Source organism: Emys orbicularis, chromosome 6 (assembly GCF_028017835.1).
Source record: "Emys orbicularis isolate rEmyOrb1 chromosome 6, rEmyOrb1.hap1, whole genome shotgun sequence".
In the NCBI taxonomy this organism is placed as follows: Eukaryota; Metazoa; Chordata; order Testudines; family Emydidae; genus Emys; species Emys orbicularis.
The window spans coordinates 47,514,960-47,534,054 of NC_088688.1; the positions used below are offsets into that span (position 1 = coordinate 47,514,960).

Here is a 19,095-nt window from a genome sequence, read left to right on the forward strand (position 1 = left end):
ATTATTTCTTTGGTGATCCTCTAGTGTTTCAGTTTGATGGCAATTAAGAAACTCAACTTTTTTTTTAAACTCTTGAAAGAATGTAACCAAGATGTTTTAGAAAATAACGTATTGGTACCTAGTTTATCGAACAAGGTTAGTAACAAGGATTACTTTGTTATACCATTGTTATCTTTGAATTTGTATTTGCAGTCTTTCAAATGATACATATGAATCTTTTGGCAATAATATGTAGTATATTGACCAGCGCATCAGACAATTGTATATATATATTTATATACACACTTGTATGAATGTGTGTGTGGATGCATATACACACACATCACGTACTGTGGTGACATCTGTGGTGGGTACCCCCCAGGGTGCCACCTGGAACTGGGGTGCCACTGAGCCCTCTGATTCACCAGCCTGGGCTCCCTCTCACACTGTGCTGCTGTGACAGGCTGCAGACCCACTCCCGGTCCTACACTTCCACCAGTATTCAAAGAGGTAACACCAAGCTGCAGTTACATGAAGGCTCTCTGACCAGCCACTGCATGAACCAACGGTAGAGAGGCTACAGCCAAGATTACCCCCAGCCCCAGGCATGCACCCCTCCGCTGGAGTATAAACCCAAAATTATACCGTCTTGCGCTGCACAGTGAACTATACAGCATAAGCTCATAGAGCATCCTTCCCTTGATGTGGAGAAGAAATGCAACAGCCCCTGCCCCTTGAGCTAAGAGTCCCAAGCACTTCACTCCAAACTTACTGGTTTTGATTAAAACATAAAATAAGTTCATTAACTACAAAATGATAGATTTTAAGTGATTATAAGTGATAGCGAACAGATCAAAGCAGATTACCTAGTAAATAAACAAAAACTCAAACTAAGCTTAACATACTAGAAGGATAGGATTTGAATTAACAATCTCACCCTGACTGATGATACAAGCAGGCTTGCAGATTCTTAAAGCACAAGCTGCATTTGCTTTGCAACTTAGGTTTCCCAGGGTTCCATACTCAGGCTAGAAATCCCTTTAGCCTGGATCCAGCACTTCCTCCAGTTCAGTCTTTGTTCCTCAGGTGTTTTCAGGAGTCCTCTTGTGTGGGGAGTGAAGAACAACAGATGATGTCACTCCCTGCCTTATATAGCTTTAGCATATTGCTGGAATCCTTTGTCCCAAACTCAGTTTGTGGAAAAACACTGGTATCCAAGATGGAGTTCCATATCATGTGGCCTGGTCACATGTCCTTGCATACCTTGCTGAGTCATAGCAGCCATTACTTACAGGCTGTCTGGAGCGTTCTCAGGAAGGCTCACCAGGTGGTGGATAAGCTTCTCTTAAGTTTTTCCCAATGGCCCATTACCGTGAATAGGCCTGTAGCAGGGTGGTCACCCCACTCCTGCCTGGAAGGGCTTAAAGCAGCCCGGAAGAGGGCTGTGGCAGAAAAAAGCTGGGCTGTTGGGGAAAGCAGCCACAGCTGTAGCCAGTGCAATCAGGGCCCAGCTGGCCCTTATAAGAGGGCAGTGGGCCAGAAGCACGGAGAGACTCTCTCTGGCTTTGAGAGGGAGGGACCTGGCTACAGGGAGCTGAGAGAAGATACCTGGAGTGGAGCAGGGCTGGGTGAAGGCCAAGGGAGCTGGGGAGCTCCAGCCTGGAAACCCCCCAGGCTGCAGCTAGTGGAAGGCCAATTAGGTACTGGGGTTGCAGGGGGCAGCCCACGGGTAGGCAGAGGCAGCAGGTCCAAACCCCCCTTGCCTATGATGAGTGGCTTTTACACTGCTGTCTGCCCCAGGGGCTAGATGGTGACTGGAGTAGCCCACGACTGAGGCAAGGTGGGGATAGAGGGTTGGGGGTTCCCCTGGGTGGGGAGACCCTGAGACTGTGGGGGTATTGCCAGGGGGCAGCACCCCAAAGACAAGGGGCACTGGGTCCTGGGAGGGATACGGGGGCCAGCGGCAGTGAGACACCGGCCTGCAGTGCTCCGGAGGCTGGAAATGCTAATTCCCTGAGATGACCAGCAGGAGGTGCCGCAGCGGTGAGTCCCGCACCGCGACAAGGCCCTTCACAATCAGCTATCTAGACTGGAAGCATTTTGCCTAGTGGGTATCACCCAGGTGTGACTACATGTGAAATACAGATACATAGTCAATATTCAGAACTTCAGATACAAAAATGATACATGCATATAAATAGGATAATCATATTCAGCAAATGGTAACTTTTCCAATGACACCTTATATGACCCATCTTGTACAAAATGCATCACAATTATGCCATAATAATATCATAATAATATTACTAGGATGAATATGGGGTGTAGTATCACAACATCCATGAAATAAATTGCTCAGTTGTTAAATAAATTGTGGACACACGTGATACACATTTATCATGTACCTCCCCTTCACTTTGCCCACTTGGCTTGTGAATGCAGTGGCATTACTCACAAGTAAAGTTATCCACATGTGTAAATGCAGAATCAAGCTCTCAGCCTTTGAGCCACTTCACACAGTTCCATTTTTTTAAAATTGCATTACAAGGTAGAATTTTCCTTCTTTTCCTCCTAAATGTAGATTTTCCTCCTAAATTATGCAAGCCTTAGCCTCAGGAATGGCCAGTATTCCATTCTGGATCCATGGCTGGTTTAAAGTTTGATATCACATGATGCCACCAGTGCTAGAAATTAGATTGTCAGTATTTATGCTTTTGATTTCTGATATTTCTAATCTGCAATTTTTATGCTATTATTATTTCTGATAGTATGATTTAAAAAGCAGATAGTACATTTCTTTAGCCAGTACTGGAATAAATTTATCTTTGGAGTCAACTGAATTACAACAGGGAAAAATTGCCTCAGTGTTTCAGGGTAATTCTTTGTTTCTGATTTATTATAAACAAAGAAGTCCTACAGTTACTGGACTGAATACAAAAAAGTGTATAATTGTCTGTGACCTGTGTGGGTTTCAGACATCAGAATCACAATCTAAATTTTGATCTGGTTTTACTAGGCTGGACAGCAATTCATGAAGCTTCCAACAGGGGATTTACTGAGGTGATCTTAGAGTTACTAAAAGCTGGTGCTGATGTTAATAGCAAAAGCCTGGATGGGACTTTACCAATACATGATGCAGTTTCTGGCAATTATTTCAAGGTACAATTCTACTCATATTACCATGCCTGGGCCTGATTTTCAATTATGGGCATACAAATGCCACAATTGTGCATGGAAATGAAAATGATGGTTTAAATAACTGAATCCAAAATTATTAATAGAATACATGTGTAGACTTTCATTAAAAATGCATAAACGTAAGTTTTTAACCTGTCAAAATTGAAGTTCAGCATTGTGTTTCTTCTGCAACAAACAATGACAATATGAACATCTAAATCAGAGCATGTAGCTGTATTTCTTCTGCTACTTTATGTACTGTTGATGTTAACTGTAAGAACCAAATTCTGCTTTGGGATGTACATGTATAACTCCCATTGAAATAATGGGAATTGAATACATACATCAGAGGACAGAATTTTGTCGTAAGAACCCTGTAGGCCTGAAATGCAGGTCTTTGTCAGTAAGTGAAGAAATAAGTGATTTTTAAACAATGGGGGCCACATATTTAAAGGAATTCATGTGTCTAACTCCACTCATTTCAAGGGGAGTTAAGTGCCTAAATACCTTTAAATACCTTTAAAAACCAGATTTTGGGGCTGATTTTGCTCTCACAATGGGGTAACTGAGGAGTAGCTCCACTGAAGTTAATGAGGTTATATTCGGTTAAAACAAATGAAAGTGAACAAAGACTCAAACCCAGTGTTTTTAAAATGCATTCATTTTTAATTTTGACATCTCCATTTTTTGTGTTAATGATTTTGGATCATAAACAGTTTGTTAAAAAGTGTTTCAATTAATCTTTGAAGAAATATGTCTTAATTTTGTTGTAAGAATGAATGTGAGATTGTGCCATCTCCTCAATATTAAGAGAAAGTTGAAAGCATGTTAGGAATACTTACCAGCTGGAAGGGAGAGAGATGCATCAAGCTGAAGCCACCTTCCAGTTAGCCAATTGCCCTGGTCTACAGTACAGAATTACTTTGGTATAACTAGGTCGCTCAGGGGTGTGAATAATCCACACCCATGACTGACATAGTTATACTGACCTAAACGCTAGCGTAGACATGGAGATGAAGTTATTAAGCTGATAGGAGAGCTCTCTCCTGTCGGTTTAAAGTGTCTTCACCAGAACAGCTACAGCGGCACAGTTGCACCGATGCAAGTTTCTAGTGTAGACCTGCCCTTAATGGTAGCAGCTGGTTGTATTTGCAAAATGTAAAGCATCAGCTATCAGAAAAGAATGCTGGGAGAGGTACCCATAAAAAGGAGATCCTACCTTGAGAAGTTTAGCTAATGGTCAGGTAGTTATGTCTTGCTGCTGTATTTCATTAGTTTCTGTTTCTTGACACCTTCACTTTTCAGCAGAGAAATGTACTAATAAGGTAGTAAGAGAGAATTGTTATTACAGATAAACAAAGTACCTTATTTTTTCTTCCTAAATGAAAAGCTGTGGGAGGACAAGAGATACTCAGAACTTTCCAGCAATTTTACAGGTCCAGAGTTTCTAAGGTAGCATGCAATCAGGGAGGAAGAAAGGGGATCAGAGGTTTGCGTGGTAGGAGAGCAACTCATGGATGAATTGATCCTTTAGGGGGAATCTGAGGCATCTGAGAAGGACCAGAGCATCTGCACTGAGGTACATACCTTCTGCAGTTGTACTGGGGCATTCCATCCCCCATAGCAGCATATTTCCCTTTGAACACTCACTTCACCTCCAGGTGAGATAGTTTGAAGGCCCAAAATAGTAGTCTGTGTAAGTTAGTGCTGACAGTATTAATCTAAATGAGAATATTCCTGTATATTTGCCATGGAAGGGTGCCATACAGAGGACACTTAAAAGTCCATGCTGTTTTGCAAAGGGACTTCCATTAAATTAGAGCTGGGTAGATGATGTCAGATTGGTTCAAACATACACACCCTTCCTCCAGTTAGTCAAAAGAGCAGGTTTTCCATCTCTTTCATCTTCTCTGTGACAGAAAATAAAAATGAAGGAGATGATTTCACTGGCATGAATGGTGGACCAGGAAGACTCAGGCAGGGAAATAAGAGTAGTAAATCTGAAATTTTTTAGCAGGTAGGGCCTATGTGTGCAAACATATACAGTTTAACTTTAAGTACTTAAATAGTCCCATTAACTTCAATGGGACTAGTCATGTGTTTAAATTAGGCATGTGCATAAGTATTTGTAGAATTGGGGCCAAAGTCACCATCACATACCACTGAGAAACAAAGATCCACTTATTTTCTGTATCTTGTTTATATTTATCCAAAATGGTTATTTGACATTTACCAGATTCTGTTAATTTGGAATTGATTTATGATTCTCTGTAGCATCGTGGGAATGTGTTGCATATAGTGACACTATGAAGATGACCAACTAAACAGGCAATTATGAATTGGTCATATATTTAATAAACAAAAATTAAAAGTATAAGACATGGAACTAAGTAGATAAATGCAAAAGATACTTGCAAGCTAGATTGCTGTACTCTCTCCTCCTCCCTTCATATGTTTCTTTGTCTTGTTAGAGTGTTAACTCATCAGAACCGGAACTGTGTCATCTTATTTGTCTGCACAGCACTTAGCGCATTTAATGGGCTACTGTGATGATGATAATAATAATTAAAAACTATGTTGCAGGCAGTCAGTATTCTACTACATCATGGAGCAAACCCTAATGAGAAGGACAAGTATGGGAAAAATGCTTTGGATGAAGCATGCAATGATAAAATGAAGGAATTGCTTAAGTCTTATGGGGCTACTGACAGTGAAGTTGCTTATGAAACAACTGAGGTTACTGGTATGTTAGCTATTTCATAATGTTAATATGATAATTTTACATCCTTGACTCAAAAATGCTGCAAGTTTGCTTGAGTGTTTTCATGTCAGGGACAGGCATTTTCTAGCGGTAATATATCCTTGATGGTCATTTATCTATATAATTAAGACAGTAGAATGTATGGCACAAATTCTTTCCTGGTAAAGTCAGTGGAGTTATAAAAAGGATGTATCTGGTCCCTTAAATTTTGTTGGTTTTCTGTATTTCACTCACATAAACCTTGTAGTTTTTGCATTGAGTATTGGATTAATGTTTTAATGGGTTTCAGACTTAAATACAGTCTCCAGAACAGTAGTATTTAGATAATTTGATTTGATCTCATTTGCATATACAATTTTTTATTTATATCATTGTCTGCTTTTGAGTCTTAGTAATCTGTATAATTGGCATCTATTCTATTATATTGGTTTTATACATATAATTTTAAAATAATAATGGAAATATATTTGTTTTCTTAATTGTGGGGGGGAAAGATATAGGTCCTTCTAGATCAAGAAGACCAACACATACTTATTATGATTGCTATAAAAAGACTGATATTCCATTGGTTTTGCACCATGATATGACCAGAGAAAAATGTGGCACAGTAAGTGTAGATGTTGAGTTTTTTAAATATTGCTTTGCAGTGCAGTACATTTCTATTCTGTATATTGTCATCTGTTGATTGAATAATGTAATTACACCATGTGTTTAGATAAAGTAATAATCCCTGAAGTGCATGCTGAGAGGAGCAGCATGTTATGAAGCTAAGTGTGAAGAAAGTAAAGATAAATTCAGTTTATGCAATCTATCTCCATCTGTTTCTGTTCATGATTCCTGTGCATCTATACTTCCTTTCCATTAGCATGCTACATTAATATTCATATTGTTCATATGGATGGAAAATGCCAGGATCCATGAAGTCTCTCACCAGCATTTCCAAAGTGGCCCTTCTGAGGAGCAATGACTTGGCAATCAAGTTAATTGGAGAGAGATGAAAGGCTATTTTGGTTTAAAACAAAGCTTATTTGAACATAGGCCCTGTGAAAGTAGAACTCTCATTGATACATATGAGTCTGTGACACCTCAAATCGCAGCACTAGAGGTGATGGAAATGCCTTTCTTTAAACTATCTATACCTAGAGCCCCATGCATTCCATTGCAGCAGCAGTTGCTGCTGAAAACACCCATATTGTGCTGCAGAAACAAAACGTTCATTAAAAAAAAGTTCTAGCCCATATGGTTGCAAAGGAAACCTTGAAAACATTAACCAAATGTAAACTGATGCAGTGTTCTGTTCCCAAATCTGCAAAAAAGCCTGAAAAATGGTTCTAAATATCAACATTAATTATTCCACTGCTGATCATTTTAACAGAAGCTCTCAGCTAATGTGCTTATCTCAACTGCCTCCCACTTTTCTACAAGTGCCAGAAACCCCAGCTGTCCCTATCCCGGCTGTCAAAATCTTCAGCTTTGCCCCTGACAGCTTCTGTGATGCAGTTAGGCTTGTCAATACAAAAATCTTTGGCATAACAAAAGTGTAAAATGTGGGGAAAGATCAGATAGATTGAATTTAATATCAAAATAAACCACATGGGCTGCTGTACTGGTTTCATACTGGTTCATTTTCATATTTAATTATAAACCTCTGTTTTCTTTATTTAAATGAATCAACCACGCCAGTGTACTGTTGAAGTCAGGAATATTGCCACAGAATTTAGGTTCAGCTTGCTTAGGTTCAGTAAAACCTTGTCTATACCTCTGTAACAATAAAGTTAACAATCTTTGTATTTGATAGTATGAGTCCATCATTGCCACATTACAAGATATAGAAAAGAAGCAGGAAAAACTGTCGCTGTTTGAAGTAAGAAACCCAAAAGATGAAGGTAGATGTGAATTCAAGTTCAATTTTCATTATTGCTCTAATGTTTGCAATCATTACTCTAGTATATTGCTAAGTAATATACTTTCATACATCCTTCTGGAAAATACAATTTGAGAGAACGGTTCTAGGATAAAGAAAGAGGAGTACTTGTGGCACCTTAGAGACTAACAAATTTATTTGGGCATAAGCTTTCATGGGCTAAAACCCACTTCATTGGATGCATGCAGTGGAAAATACAGTAGGAAGACATATACAGAGAACATGAAAAAATGGGTGTTGCCATACCAACTCTAACGAGACTAATCAATTAAGGTGGGTTATTATCAGCAGGGGAAAAAAAATTTTTGTAGTGATAATCAGGATGGCCCATTTAAAACAGCTGACAAGAAAGTGTGAGTAACGTAGGGGGAAAATTAGATGGGGAAATAGGTTTTACTTTGTGTAATGACCCATCCACTCCCAGTCTTTATTCAAGCCTAATTTAATGGTGTCCAATTTGCAAATTAATTCCAGTTCTGCAGTTTCTCGTTGGAGTCTGTTTTTTGAAGTTTTTTTGTTGGAGAATTGCGACTTTTAGGTCTGTAATTGAGTGACTAGGCGTCACCTTCAGCCCCCAACTAAAACCTCTCCAGCACATCATCAAGGATCTACAACCTGTCCTGACGGATGATCCCTCACTCTCACAGATCTTGGGAGACAGGCCAGTCCTCGCTTACAGATAGCCCCCCAACCTGAAGCAAATACTCACCAGCAACCACACACCACACAACAAAAACACTAACCCAGGAACCTATCCTTGCAACAAAGCCCATTGCCAACTCTGTCCACATATCTATTCAAGGGACACCATCATGGGACCTAATCACATCAGCCACACCATCAGAGGCTGGTTCACCTGCACATCTACCAATGTGATATATGCCATCATTTGCCAGCAATGCCCCCCTGCCATGTACATTCTCCAAACTGGACAGTCTCTATGCAAAAGAATACATGGACACAAATCAGATGTCAAGAATTATAACATTCAAAAACCAATCGGAGAACACTTCAACCTCCCTGGTCACTAATAGTAAAAACTATTTCCCCATGCTAATTTTCCCCCTACTGTTACTCACACCTTCATGTCAACTGTTTGAAATGGGCCATCCTGATTATCACTACAAATTTTTTTTTCCTGCTGATAATAGCCCACCTTAATTGATTAGTCTTGTTAGAGTTGGTATGGCAACACCCATTTTTTTATGTTGTCTGTGTGTATATCTCTTCCTACTGTATTTTCCACTGCATGCATCCGATGAAGTGGGTTTTAGCGCACAAAAGCTTTTGCCCAAATAAATGTGTTAGTCTCTAAGGTGCCACAAGTACTCCTCGTTCTTTTTGCTGATACAGACTAACACGGCTACCACTCTGAAACCTGTCACCATGCAAGGTTCTAGGATAGTACTTAATTCAAGACTTTTAAAGTAGGGGTTCTCAACTTTTGGTACACATACCTTTCAGGGTACTTTCAGTCATATCTGCGATATACCAGATGATAAAAAGTGAAACTAGCTATTTGGAGGTATGGAAATATTACCTTTTCAGTTTGAACAAATCAGGCTAGCCATAAAAACATGAATATCTGAATAAGAACAACAGCAAGCAATAGTCACACAGTGCTCAGTAACTCAAGTCCAATATTATTGACAGTGGTCTCTTATTCATGATTGGATATGGTTGTTTTGGAGCCCCTCCATAGCCAAGAAGAACTATGCATGTATATGCACAAATGAATGCAGCATTTTCATTCCAGTGCAATTATAGTTGTAGGGACCCAAAACATTTTATGGCAAAAAATAAAAAATGTGTTAGGGGAAATGATGGGGCAGATTCATAAGTGATGGCAGTTGGAGGTGTAAATTACCTTTGCCCTCTTGTATCCAGGAAAGATTAATTTCAAAAGAAGACACCTGATGGTACAGATCTCCTACCACCTCAGGACTTCTGCTGGCGCAGATCAGCTTTAGTTTGTTGCTGGAGATTCAGAGGAACCAAACTGGCAGCCGCTGCTGAGGGAATGTATTTAGACAGTGCATCTCCTGGCCTCACTTGACATGTGGCCTTCCCAGCTGGTGCTGTCCATTTTTCGGGTAGATCCGACCCTCTGTGATCACTCTATTCCCCAAAAGAAGGAAGTTATAGCTATTTTCCATCATTGAAACCACTCCTAGTGTAATTTCCATTGCTGGGGCTTAGTGTTTAGGTTTGTACTAGCAGATGCCACATGTCTTTTAAACTAACTAAATTTGAGGTCCTGCAAAGATCAACAGAGCCCCGTTAAAAGAAATGTGAAGTAGGGGAAAAGTTGTTCTTGTTCATAGAGAAGGGGAATGAAAAAAAGACTCAGGTGATTGTATATAAAAGCTTTTCAATCATATCTACAGTCAGCAGTGGTGGAATATTCAGTCAAACCCATGGAGCTTCAGCTAAATAAATAAATAAAATTTGAGAGCTACTGCTCAAAATGGTTACATTTCCATGTGTTTGAATAACCAGGCAGGCTCCTGTGTGATTGAAGCAGAGACCCAGTTTCATAAAATAGAAATAAGGAGTATCAGACTTTCTCTGGCTAAGGTCACAAGAGAAATGGATATGATGGTCTTTATTTAAGTCCCTTGTGACAAAACCACCTAATAATTTGGCACCTTTTAACATAAACTGTAGTAGTTGCTTAGGAAGAGCACAAGAATGATCAACAGTATAAAGGTGCATTGGGATTACTATGAAGATAAATTAGCAACACAGTTACATGCAGTATACCCAGCTCTTAGAAGAACTGTGATCTGTCACTTTAATAAACACAATATGTTCACATTTCCCTTATTTTGATAAATAAATACATGCAATACTCAGTAAAATGAGAAAATCAGCTTTCTGGACACATTCTGTGAGTTGTGGGTTGTTTTTTTCATTCTGCAATGTTCTATTTTCAGGTGTAATGGTTGATAGAAATAAAAAATGTGTATTTCCTGTTTACTAATGGGTTTGATTATATTTGGTTATCATATCATCCCACTGGCATCCACAGGGACATGTTGGTGTGACGCTTCCCAGGGATCCCTAGGGTTGTGAGGTATCTTTCTACCACCTGCTCTTAGCGGGAGCAAGCCTTATCTGTGCCTGCCATGGGTCAACTCCATGAGTCCACTGGCTATGGGCAATAAAAGCACTTCCCTCCAGGCCTCCTCAGAACGCACACTTTCTTTACTGGTTAGCGAAAGGCATATTCTAACCCCCTAGTCATATAGGTGTCCCCCTGCAGTGTCCAGCTGCCGATCATTGGACATTCACAGAATTACCAGACCTTCTGTTCCCAAAGGAAAAGTACACTGCACCTTTCCAGTTACACCATAGTACATAACTCCACTTAACACACTGCCCTTAGATTTGTCTATAGTGAAAGTAAGTATACGCTTATTTAACAAAGAGCTTGCTTCCTAGATTAAAGACCTTTGGCATCTCCTTGCATTCTCCTGATATATCAGACTAATTCTTTCATCTTAGTCATAAACCAGACACTCTCCTGCTGTGTGTTCCTTTCTGTTGATTTTGTGATCGCTTTTCAACTTTGTAGTGTTGATTAGCTGTATGATGCTGTATGCAAATAGACTTCTGTTGTAAGATACACAATGGTCAGCCAGGGAAATAAATGTCTCTTATTCCTTGTCTGAACAGAACCTGTTTATCACCTTCTGGTGACCTGTCTTACATACCTCAAGAACACAGTTTTCAGTATATGTACGTAACTCCTCACATACTATGCATTTCACAATGACTATGATGAGCAGTGTGACAAAGGCTTTCAATAGAGACCTTACTTGACACTCTTTGGCAAACTACTATGTTGCCCTGTAACCCCTTTGCATGCCTGTGCACTCTGCCAGTTGGCACCTAGAGGTCCCTGGCTCATAGTTGGTAACTGCGCTTGTGATGTTGTTAAATCTGTGCCAGTTGAGACCTTTCAATTTTCTGTTGTATTTTAGGTCAAAGAAAAGAGGGCATCTAATAGGACCATTTAAAAATTGTTCCTCCTTGTGTTTCACAGAGGGATATACCTAGCAAACTTAATCAATTTCTAATCTATTTTTCTTTTACAGTCTTTTTCTGTGATGTATGTTTTAATACAGTATGTGAAACTATTATACATTGATTCAGATGTCATATTTGACTTGCAGAAATAAAAATCCAGGCTGTTCTCTAATATATAAAATATTCAATTTATCAAATTCTTGCTTCTATAGTCTTAGTGGACCTGGTCCTCAGCTGGTGTATGTCAGCATAACTCCATTGATTTCAAAGGACCTCAGAAAGATTTCATTGCCCATCAGTCAAAAGAGTGCGCTTTAACCTACACAATTCACTTAATTACTGTCTGGGTGTGTCTACTGCATTTCCAGACTTTCTAAAATTTGAGCTATTCAAATATAAGTAGTTAAATATAACTTCCTGTGGAGAATTTCATCTTGAGTGCTTATAAAGCAATGACTCATAACGTACATGACAGTATCACCTGTTGCCATAACAGTATTTTCATTCTCCAGCTTTGTTTTTGCTGCCTCAATAATTGTAATGATCATAATTCTGCCTCTCATTTTAATAATAATTTTGACTATGTTTAAATGCTGAACAGGACTGTATATTCATGACCTGTCGCAGATACAAGACACTTTGAATGAAGTGCTTGCCAAACAGAAAGCAGAAAGGGATGTCCTAGCTAAAAAATACAGGTAAGTGAAACGTAACCTGTGGTTTTATTAAAGGTTTATTTTTTAAAAACATCACAAATGGATCTTGTTAGAAGGCCAGCAAGCAGTAACACGAAGGCAAAATTGTGTGGTCCTAACTCAGTCTTTTATCAAGTATAACTCTATTGGTGTCAGTGAGAGTTTGTGCCTGCGTGAGAATTTCAGGATTTGGCTGACTCTAACAAGTAAAATATTTGTATAATCACATAATTATTGAGGCAAAAACAACAAGATACCTCCACAGGGACAGACCCTCTTGGAAACTAGATTGTATGTTCCTGGGCCCAAACCCAATGTTAGGCTCTGCCACAAAGTCTGTTTGGTGGAGTCCCAGAGCAGCTGATTGGCCTGCTAGCCCTACTTAAGCCATTACCAGGAACAGGAATATGTCCAAACAATTGGGCTCCACCCTGGTTTGGATAGTGTGCTTTGTGCTTCCTGCTTCCCCAGCTTGATCTCCTGGCATTTGACCTGACTTGACTTGTGGTTCCTGACCTCCAGTTTGTCTCCTGCCTCTGACCTCCTAGTATCCTGACCTGGCCTGACTCAGATTCTCGACTCATGATTCTAACCTCCATTTCCCCCCCCTGCTTCTGACCTCCCGGTATCCAAATCAGGTTGGTCCTTGACTCCTGGTTCAGGACTGTGGATTTTGGATCTGACTAATCGGTCTGGCCACCCATGAGCTGGCTATGACACTCATGGAAATCAGTTGAATATAAAGGATATTATCAAGATATTTTTCACAATTTTAAAAATAATTGCTTTACTTACTTCTACTTATAATAACCCAGTAGGAGCTTGAAATTGAAATCTCTCTTCTTACTGCAATTTTCATTCATTATGTAAGTGTACATGCACACATGTGCGCACACACAATTATCACTGCATAGCAGGTCATGAATTCTGGGCTGCTAATGTCAATTTTTGGGAGGAGAGGTTTAGATAAAGACTATGAAAGCATTTGTTTTACAAAATAACATTTATTTGAAGGATTACACAGTGTCAAATCCTGGCAGACTCTTGCATCTGTGTGGAGCTCCGTGGACTTCAGTATGGCTCCACCCAGGCCCATAAGTTTGCTCATGCAGAGCCCAAGTGAGGGCTGCAGAAGGCCTGAATGCAATAAACCAGTGTTGTGAGAGGAAGGGTCCAGAGGAATACCCAGAAGATTTATATCTCCCCTGTGCACTGGCCTCTGGTGATATGAGGGCAGGGAATTGGCCAGTGACTATGTGGATCCAGTTTCTCAATTCCACTCGTAGGGATGCATGGTAGGTCAAGACTATTACAGTAGTTAGGATGCTTCACATCCTGCCTCCAGGCTGAGGAGGAAGATTCTGACCTCTACAGGGTTTCTCTGCACACCGCTTATTATGCATAAGGATTGGGATTTGAACCATAAACTGTACAAACAATTAAAAGGTTGTTCAATTTTTGGGCCTCGGCAGAGTCCCGTTAAAATATTTCCGTTTCTTTAGAGGTTTTATACACAGACACAGAGACACACACACAGAGACAGGAGTTTGTATTTTGTGTTCTGAATTAATCGTTTGTTTGTTTGTTTTATTTCCTATAGGGCTTCAGTGGAGTCTTTTAAACAAGGAGCATTGAGGGAACAACTAGTTAAACTTGCTTCTAGGCAAAAGAGTCTTTTGGTTGTGGCACAAAACCAGAAAGAACTAGGCCAGAAAATAAAAAACTATAGGAAAGCAAAGCAAGTGTATTCTAGATGTTCAAAAAAACAAATCCCAAACTCAATTATTTCTCATGAAAAGGACAACAGAGATGATCTGACTGTTGATAAAATAGTTCATCCTGATGTAGTAACAGTAAATGTAGATCCTGGTGCCAAACTGACTAATGGAAACCCGGTGGAAACACTTCTCCCTGGAGAAGGTAAATTTTCAGATCAAGAATACAGCCAACATCCAAACAGCTGCTTAGATGAGACAGGAACAAATGAAGAGGCAAGTACAAGCAAAGAAGTTTCTTCCCATGCTTTGACATATGAAAATAAGGTTAGAGAATATACCTTTGATAAGACCTCAAAATCCACAGATACTATAGAAATGGTAACATTGCCGTCAGAACCTATTATTTGCATTACTCCAACAAAGTGCTCACAGCAAGAAAAAAATAATTATATAGCAATTGCAGTACAAGGAAGCAAGTCTCCAAATCCCAGTCCAGTAACCAGCATGTTAAATATTTCAGAAGCTGAAAGTTTTGTTATCAATAATAATATCCATCAGCCAATCACTGATAGTCAACAGGTTCTCACTGGTAAGACTCTGCAAAGATGTAGACATAGAAATGAAGCTTCCCAGAAACAACCAATAGTGGTGTCAGAATCTGCAGAAATCTCTCCTATTACTCTTCAGCAAAATATCTTCCAAAATAATAGAACCTCATGTAATGCTACAGGTCTGGTCTCATCTGTACCTTATCCAGGAAACAGCAGTCAAAATTCTTCACAGTACTCTGATAATCAGGATAGTGAACAACAGCAATTGAACTGCAGAGGAAATAGAAGGAAAAAAAATCGACTGAAAGATCTGCTTGAATTAGGAAAGATTAAGCCAGGAGAAAATGTTCTAGAATTCAAACTGCAGGTAATTGGTTTACCACCAAAATAATGTAAATATTAGAAAATAATGAAAAGAAATAAACCACATAATGTAGGAAATCATATCATAGGACTGGAAGCGACCTCAAGAGGTCATCTAGTCCAGTCCCCTGCACTCAAGGCAGGACTAAATATTATCTAAACCATCCCAAACAGGTGTTTGTCTAACCTGCTCTTAAAAATCTCCAATGATGAAGATTCTGCAACCTCCCTAGGCAATTTATTCCAGTGCTTAGCTACCCTGACAGGAAGTTTTTCCTAATGTCTAAACTAAACTGTCCTTGCTGCAATTTAAGCCCATTGCTTCTTGTCCTATCCTCAGTGGTTAACAAGAACAATTTACCTCCCTCCTCCTTATATCAACCTTTTATGTACTTGAAAACTGTTATGTCCCCTCTCAGTTTTCTCTTCTCTAGACTAAACACACCCATTTTTTTCATTCTTCCCCCATAAGTCATGTTTTATAGACCTTTAATCATTTTTGATTAAATATTGAACATTATACTGTACCAAAGCAGTTTGAGTATTAAGTTAATCTGTAAATATCAAAATAAACTCCTGTCTGAACAGCCAACTCTAGTGGCCCACCCCTATCCACTCTACTGATGAAGTTATTCCTCACTGACCTTTGCTTGGAGACTTGAGCTTGTTGGAAGAAGGCTAAGTGGAGACCTGGTTTCCCCCCCCCCCCCCCCAACTGTATATTTTAAAGTTACAAGGTTTTTTTTAATATCCTTGTAACCCGTCAGACAAAAGACTATTTAAAACATGCAGAATTAGAAAAATTGGGACTCCATTAAGAGACGGTTGCCAGTTTTCAGTGCTGAAATATGGTCATCATCAGTGTATCATGGTCATCATCAGCAGGTGTTTGAAATGGAACAGGAGGGATAGTCTGGACTCCTCAAACCTGTAGAGGAAAAAAAAATACTGCTACCTTTTTTTATCAGAGCAGTTATCCAAAATTCAAGTTTTGTTGGTAGTTTCTGTTAAGAGAAGAAATTGATGGTAGTCAGGTATTTCTTTAATGCAGCCCTATTTATTTACAAAGAATGTACATAAAGTCAGATTGCCCTGGACACAATAGAAATCGAACAACAGAAGACAGTTTGTCTTTCGCGAGGGGGCTTTTTTAAGTACCGGTGAAAGACAAAAGTGTTGTTGACAACTTCCCAGTGTAGACAAGCCCGAAGTCAGTCTGCCACCCCTGTATTTGTTATGAGACCACCATAAACCCCTTGGACTGCGCGGCCCTGCCACTGCCCAGGCTTCCATGTGCTCTAGTCATTGGGTGGTGTTTTCCATTCAGCTATCACTGAACAAAAGGGCCTTTAATTGTTCCCTCATTTAGCCTGAATTGAAGGCAGTTACCACACCTAACAGTGTCAGCAAGGTGGTGTGATTGCCCAAATCCCAGCATAACAGTATTTTAATTTAGAAATGTGTTCAAGTGTTTCCTTAATCTCTTTATTCAGTATCTTCAGCATGTAATACTGAATTTTTATTTGATATTTACAGATCAGCTTTTAAAACGATTTTCTACCAAGAGTCTTAAAAGAAAGCATTTCAGTGGGTGAAATGCCTTCTGCCAAATCATGTATCAAATAGCAGCATTCAGAATACTGTATATTTAACAGCTTTTGGTTGCAATTTCTATTATCTGTTTAACATTTACTGTCATTGCTAGCAGCAAAATAGAATGGTTGGCTGGTCCTTTAGACTGCATAATATTTGATTTTGAAAGTTCAGAGGTGGCTTTTAGGTTTTTTTATGACTAAATGTGATACTTAGGAGGACACTGTCAAGTCCTTTAGGCCAAAAATATAACACCAAGGGCTTGTCTTCACTACTACGCTAAATCAGCATTGCTGCATCGATGCAGCGGCGCCGATGTAGCGCGTCTGGTGAAGACGCATTATGTCGACGGGAGAGTGCTCTCCTGGCGACGTAATAGCTTCCACCTCTCATTGAGGTGGAGTAATGTTAGTAGGAGAGCATCTCCCGCCGACATAGCACAGTGTAGACACTGCTTTAAGTTGATGTAAGTTACGTCGCTCAAGGAGGTGTTTTTTTCACACCTCTGAGTGATGTAACTTACATCAGCTTAATCGGTAGTGCAGACAAGCCCTTAGAGATTGATCCCATTATTAGATAAACGAGCATGTTTGAAACAGCTGAACAGTTTGAAAAATAAGTTATTTCACTTGTTTCTATGCTAGCTGATGGTACAAGAGACACAGTAATATGCACCCTATATCTAAGAACAAGATCAAGCCCCCGCCTTCAAATATGTCCCTCCCCCACCCCGCCTTCAAATATAGAGCAGATATACAAGATAGTTGCCTCAGAAGTGACTACCAGTTCATTTCCAGTTCAAAGTGCTGATCAACCAGCTGAAGTATATAACTGATTAAGTATGTAGAGAGTCAGCTATGAAAGGCACACAAGCATGGACGGTGTGTGACTCCTCCATTTGGGGAAGCTGTGCACACTCAGACCGAGGCCCTGCCTTGAGGCCTTCCCCTGCTCGGCCTCCTCCCCCCCCGAAGCCCCACCCATGCTCCACCCCCAGCCCCGCATGGCCCCTTCCCACTTCCGCCCCAGCCACGAGGTCCCCCCGCCTGCTGCTTCATACCTTTCTCCAGCCCCGCTGCCAGCCTGCCGCTCACTGCTTGCCTCCTCCTCTGCCCTCCCCCCTGTGGCCAGCCGGCCAATCACCACTTCCACGCGCCTCTTCACCTCCTCCCCCGGTCCCATGCGGGCAGAGCGGGGACGGGAAGAGGTGGAGTGAGGGTGGGGCCTCAGGGGGAAGGGGACGAGTGGGAGCAGGGCCTCGGGGCAGAGCATGGGCAGGGCCATGGCCAAGGTGCCCTTTCGGCGGCAGCGCACCAAAGGCGGCAGGCCAGCTATATAGTGAGGCTTAGCCTCCCTTGGCCTCTTACACCTACCGCCTATGGACCCAAGTATGGGAAGGGTTCCTTGTCTGCACCTGTGGCCCACTGACTCTCTTCCATGGAAGAGCCTCTCTTAATAGAAGAGCCATTTTATGCATCATCATGCTACATGACATGAAAGTCTCTTAAGTTGGACACAGACCTCCTCTATACTGGGTAACATGTCAACCATCAGTATATGCAATCGTTTCCTTTATGGATGGGATTTGTAATATTGCTCCAGAACATGTGATGACCCAGCTTGAAGGATGAAGAACTCAGTTTGCCTATTGCAGTGTCTCAAGACCCTTCTAGTTATGATCTCCAATATTGACCCTAGCCTTTAACACTTGCAACCTGAGGAAGAGAATGTAGCTATTCTAGGTGTAGAAGAGCTGTATTTCTGCACCATGATGAGAATAGCACTCACTCATCCCATGGGATGCAGTAGATACCATAGAGATTAGTGCTTAGGTCTGTTGCTTTGTGCAGAGGAAAAGCACAACAAAGCTTCCTCCTTTGTGATTATGGAAAACCACTTGGTAACAGGATGCAATGAGTTTGTGGTACTTACTTAGGGTTAACCTTGGGTTCACAGGGTGCAGTTTTGAACACGATTCTAACCAGAGATGGGCCCAAGCTGTACAGTTGAGATCTGAAGTCAGGTTTCCTCAAGGTGCTTGGATTTAATGTGTTCCAATTCAGACACTCTATAAACATAGAGCCAAGTCACAAATTTTGGGGAGATTGCCTTTGGGGGGAGAGGGGATGGAGGATGGACCAATGTTACATTGTCAAGCCCACCTCTTGTTTAACAGTTTGACCTCACACACACCAGTCAGCCTAACCTTGTTAGAGCACAGTTTAGTTTAAACCTTGCTTAAATACGTTATCTGAACTTAATTTTAAGCCCAGTGTAGATACCATACTGTCAATAAGCAGTA

General features: G+C 40.5%; 1 protein-coding gene across 1 annotated transcript in view; it reads left to right on the forward strand.

The window, feature by feature from the left end:
- ANKRD31 (ankyrin repeat domain 31) overlaps positions 1 to 19,095 on the forward strand; it is a 119,393-nt gene that overhangs the window by 73,363 nt on the left and 26,935 nt on the right. The window contains exons 17-22 of the mRNA XM_065407031.1: positions 2,996 to 3,138; positions 5,740 to 5,899; positions 6,412 to 6,524; positions 7,716 to 7,803; positions 12,475 to 12,571; positions 14,169 to 15,204. Coding sequence (XP_065263103.1) covers positions 2,996 to 3,138; positions 5,740 to 5,899; positions 6,412 to 6,524; positions 7,716 to 7,803; positions 12,475 to 12,571; positions 14,169 to 15,204 — 1,637 coding nt within the window. The remainder of the gene's footprint in view (positions 1 to 2,995; positions 3,139 to 5,739; positions 5,900 to 6,411; positions 6,525 to 7,715; positions 7,804 to 12,474; positions 12,572 to 14,168; positions 15,205 to 19,095) is intronic.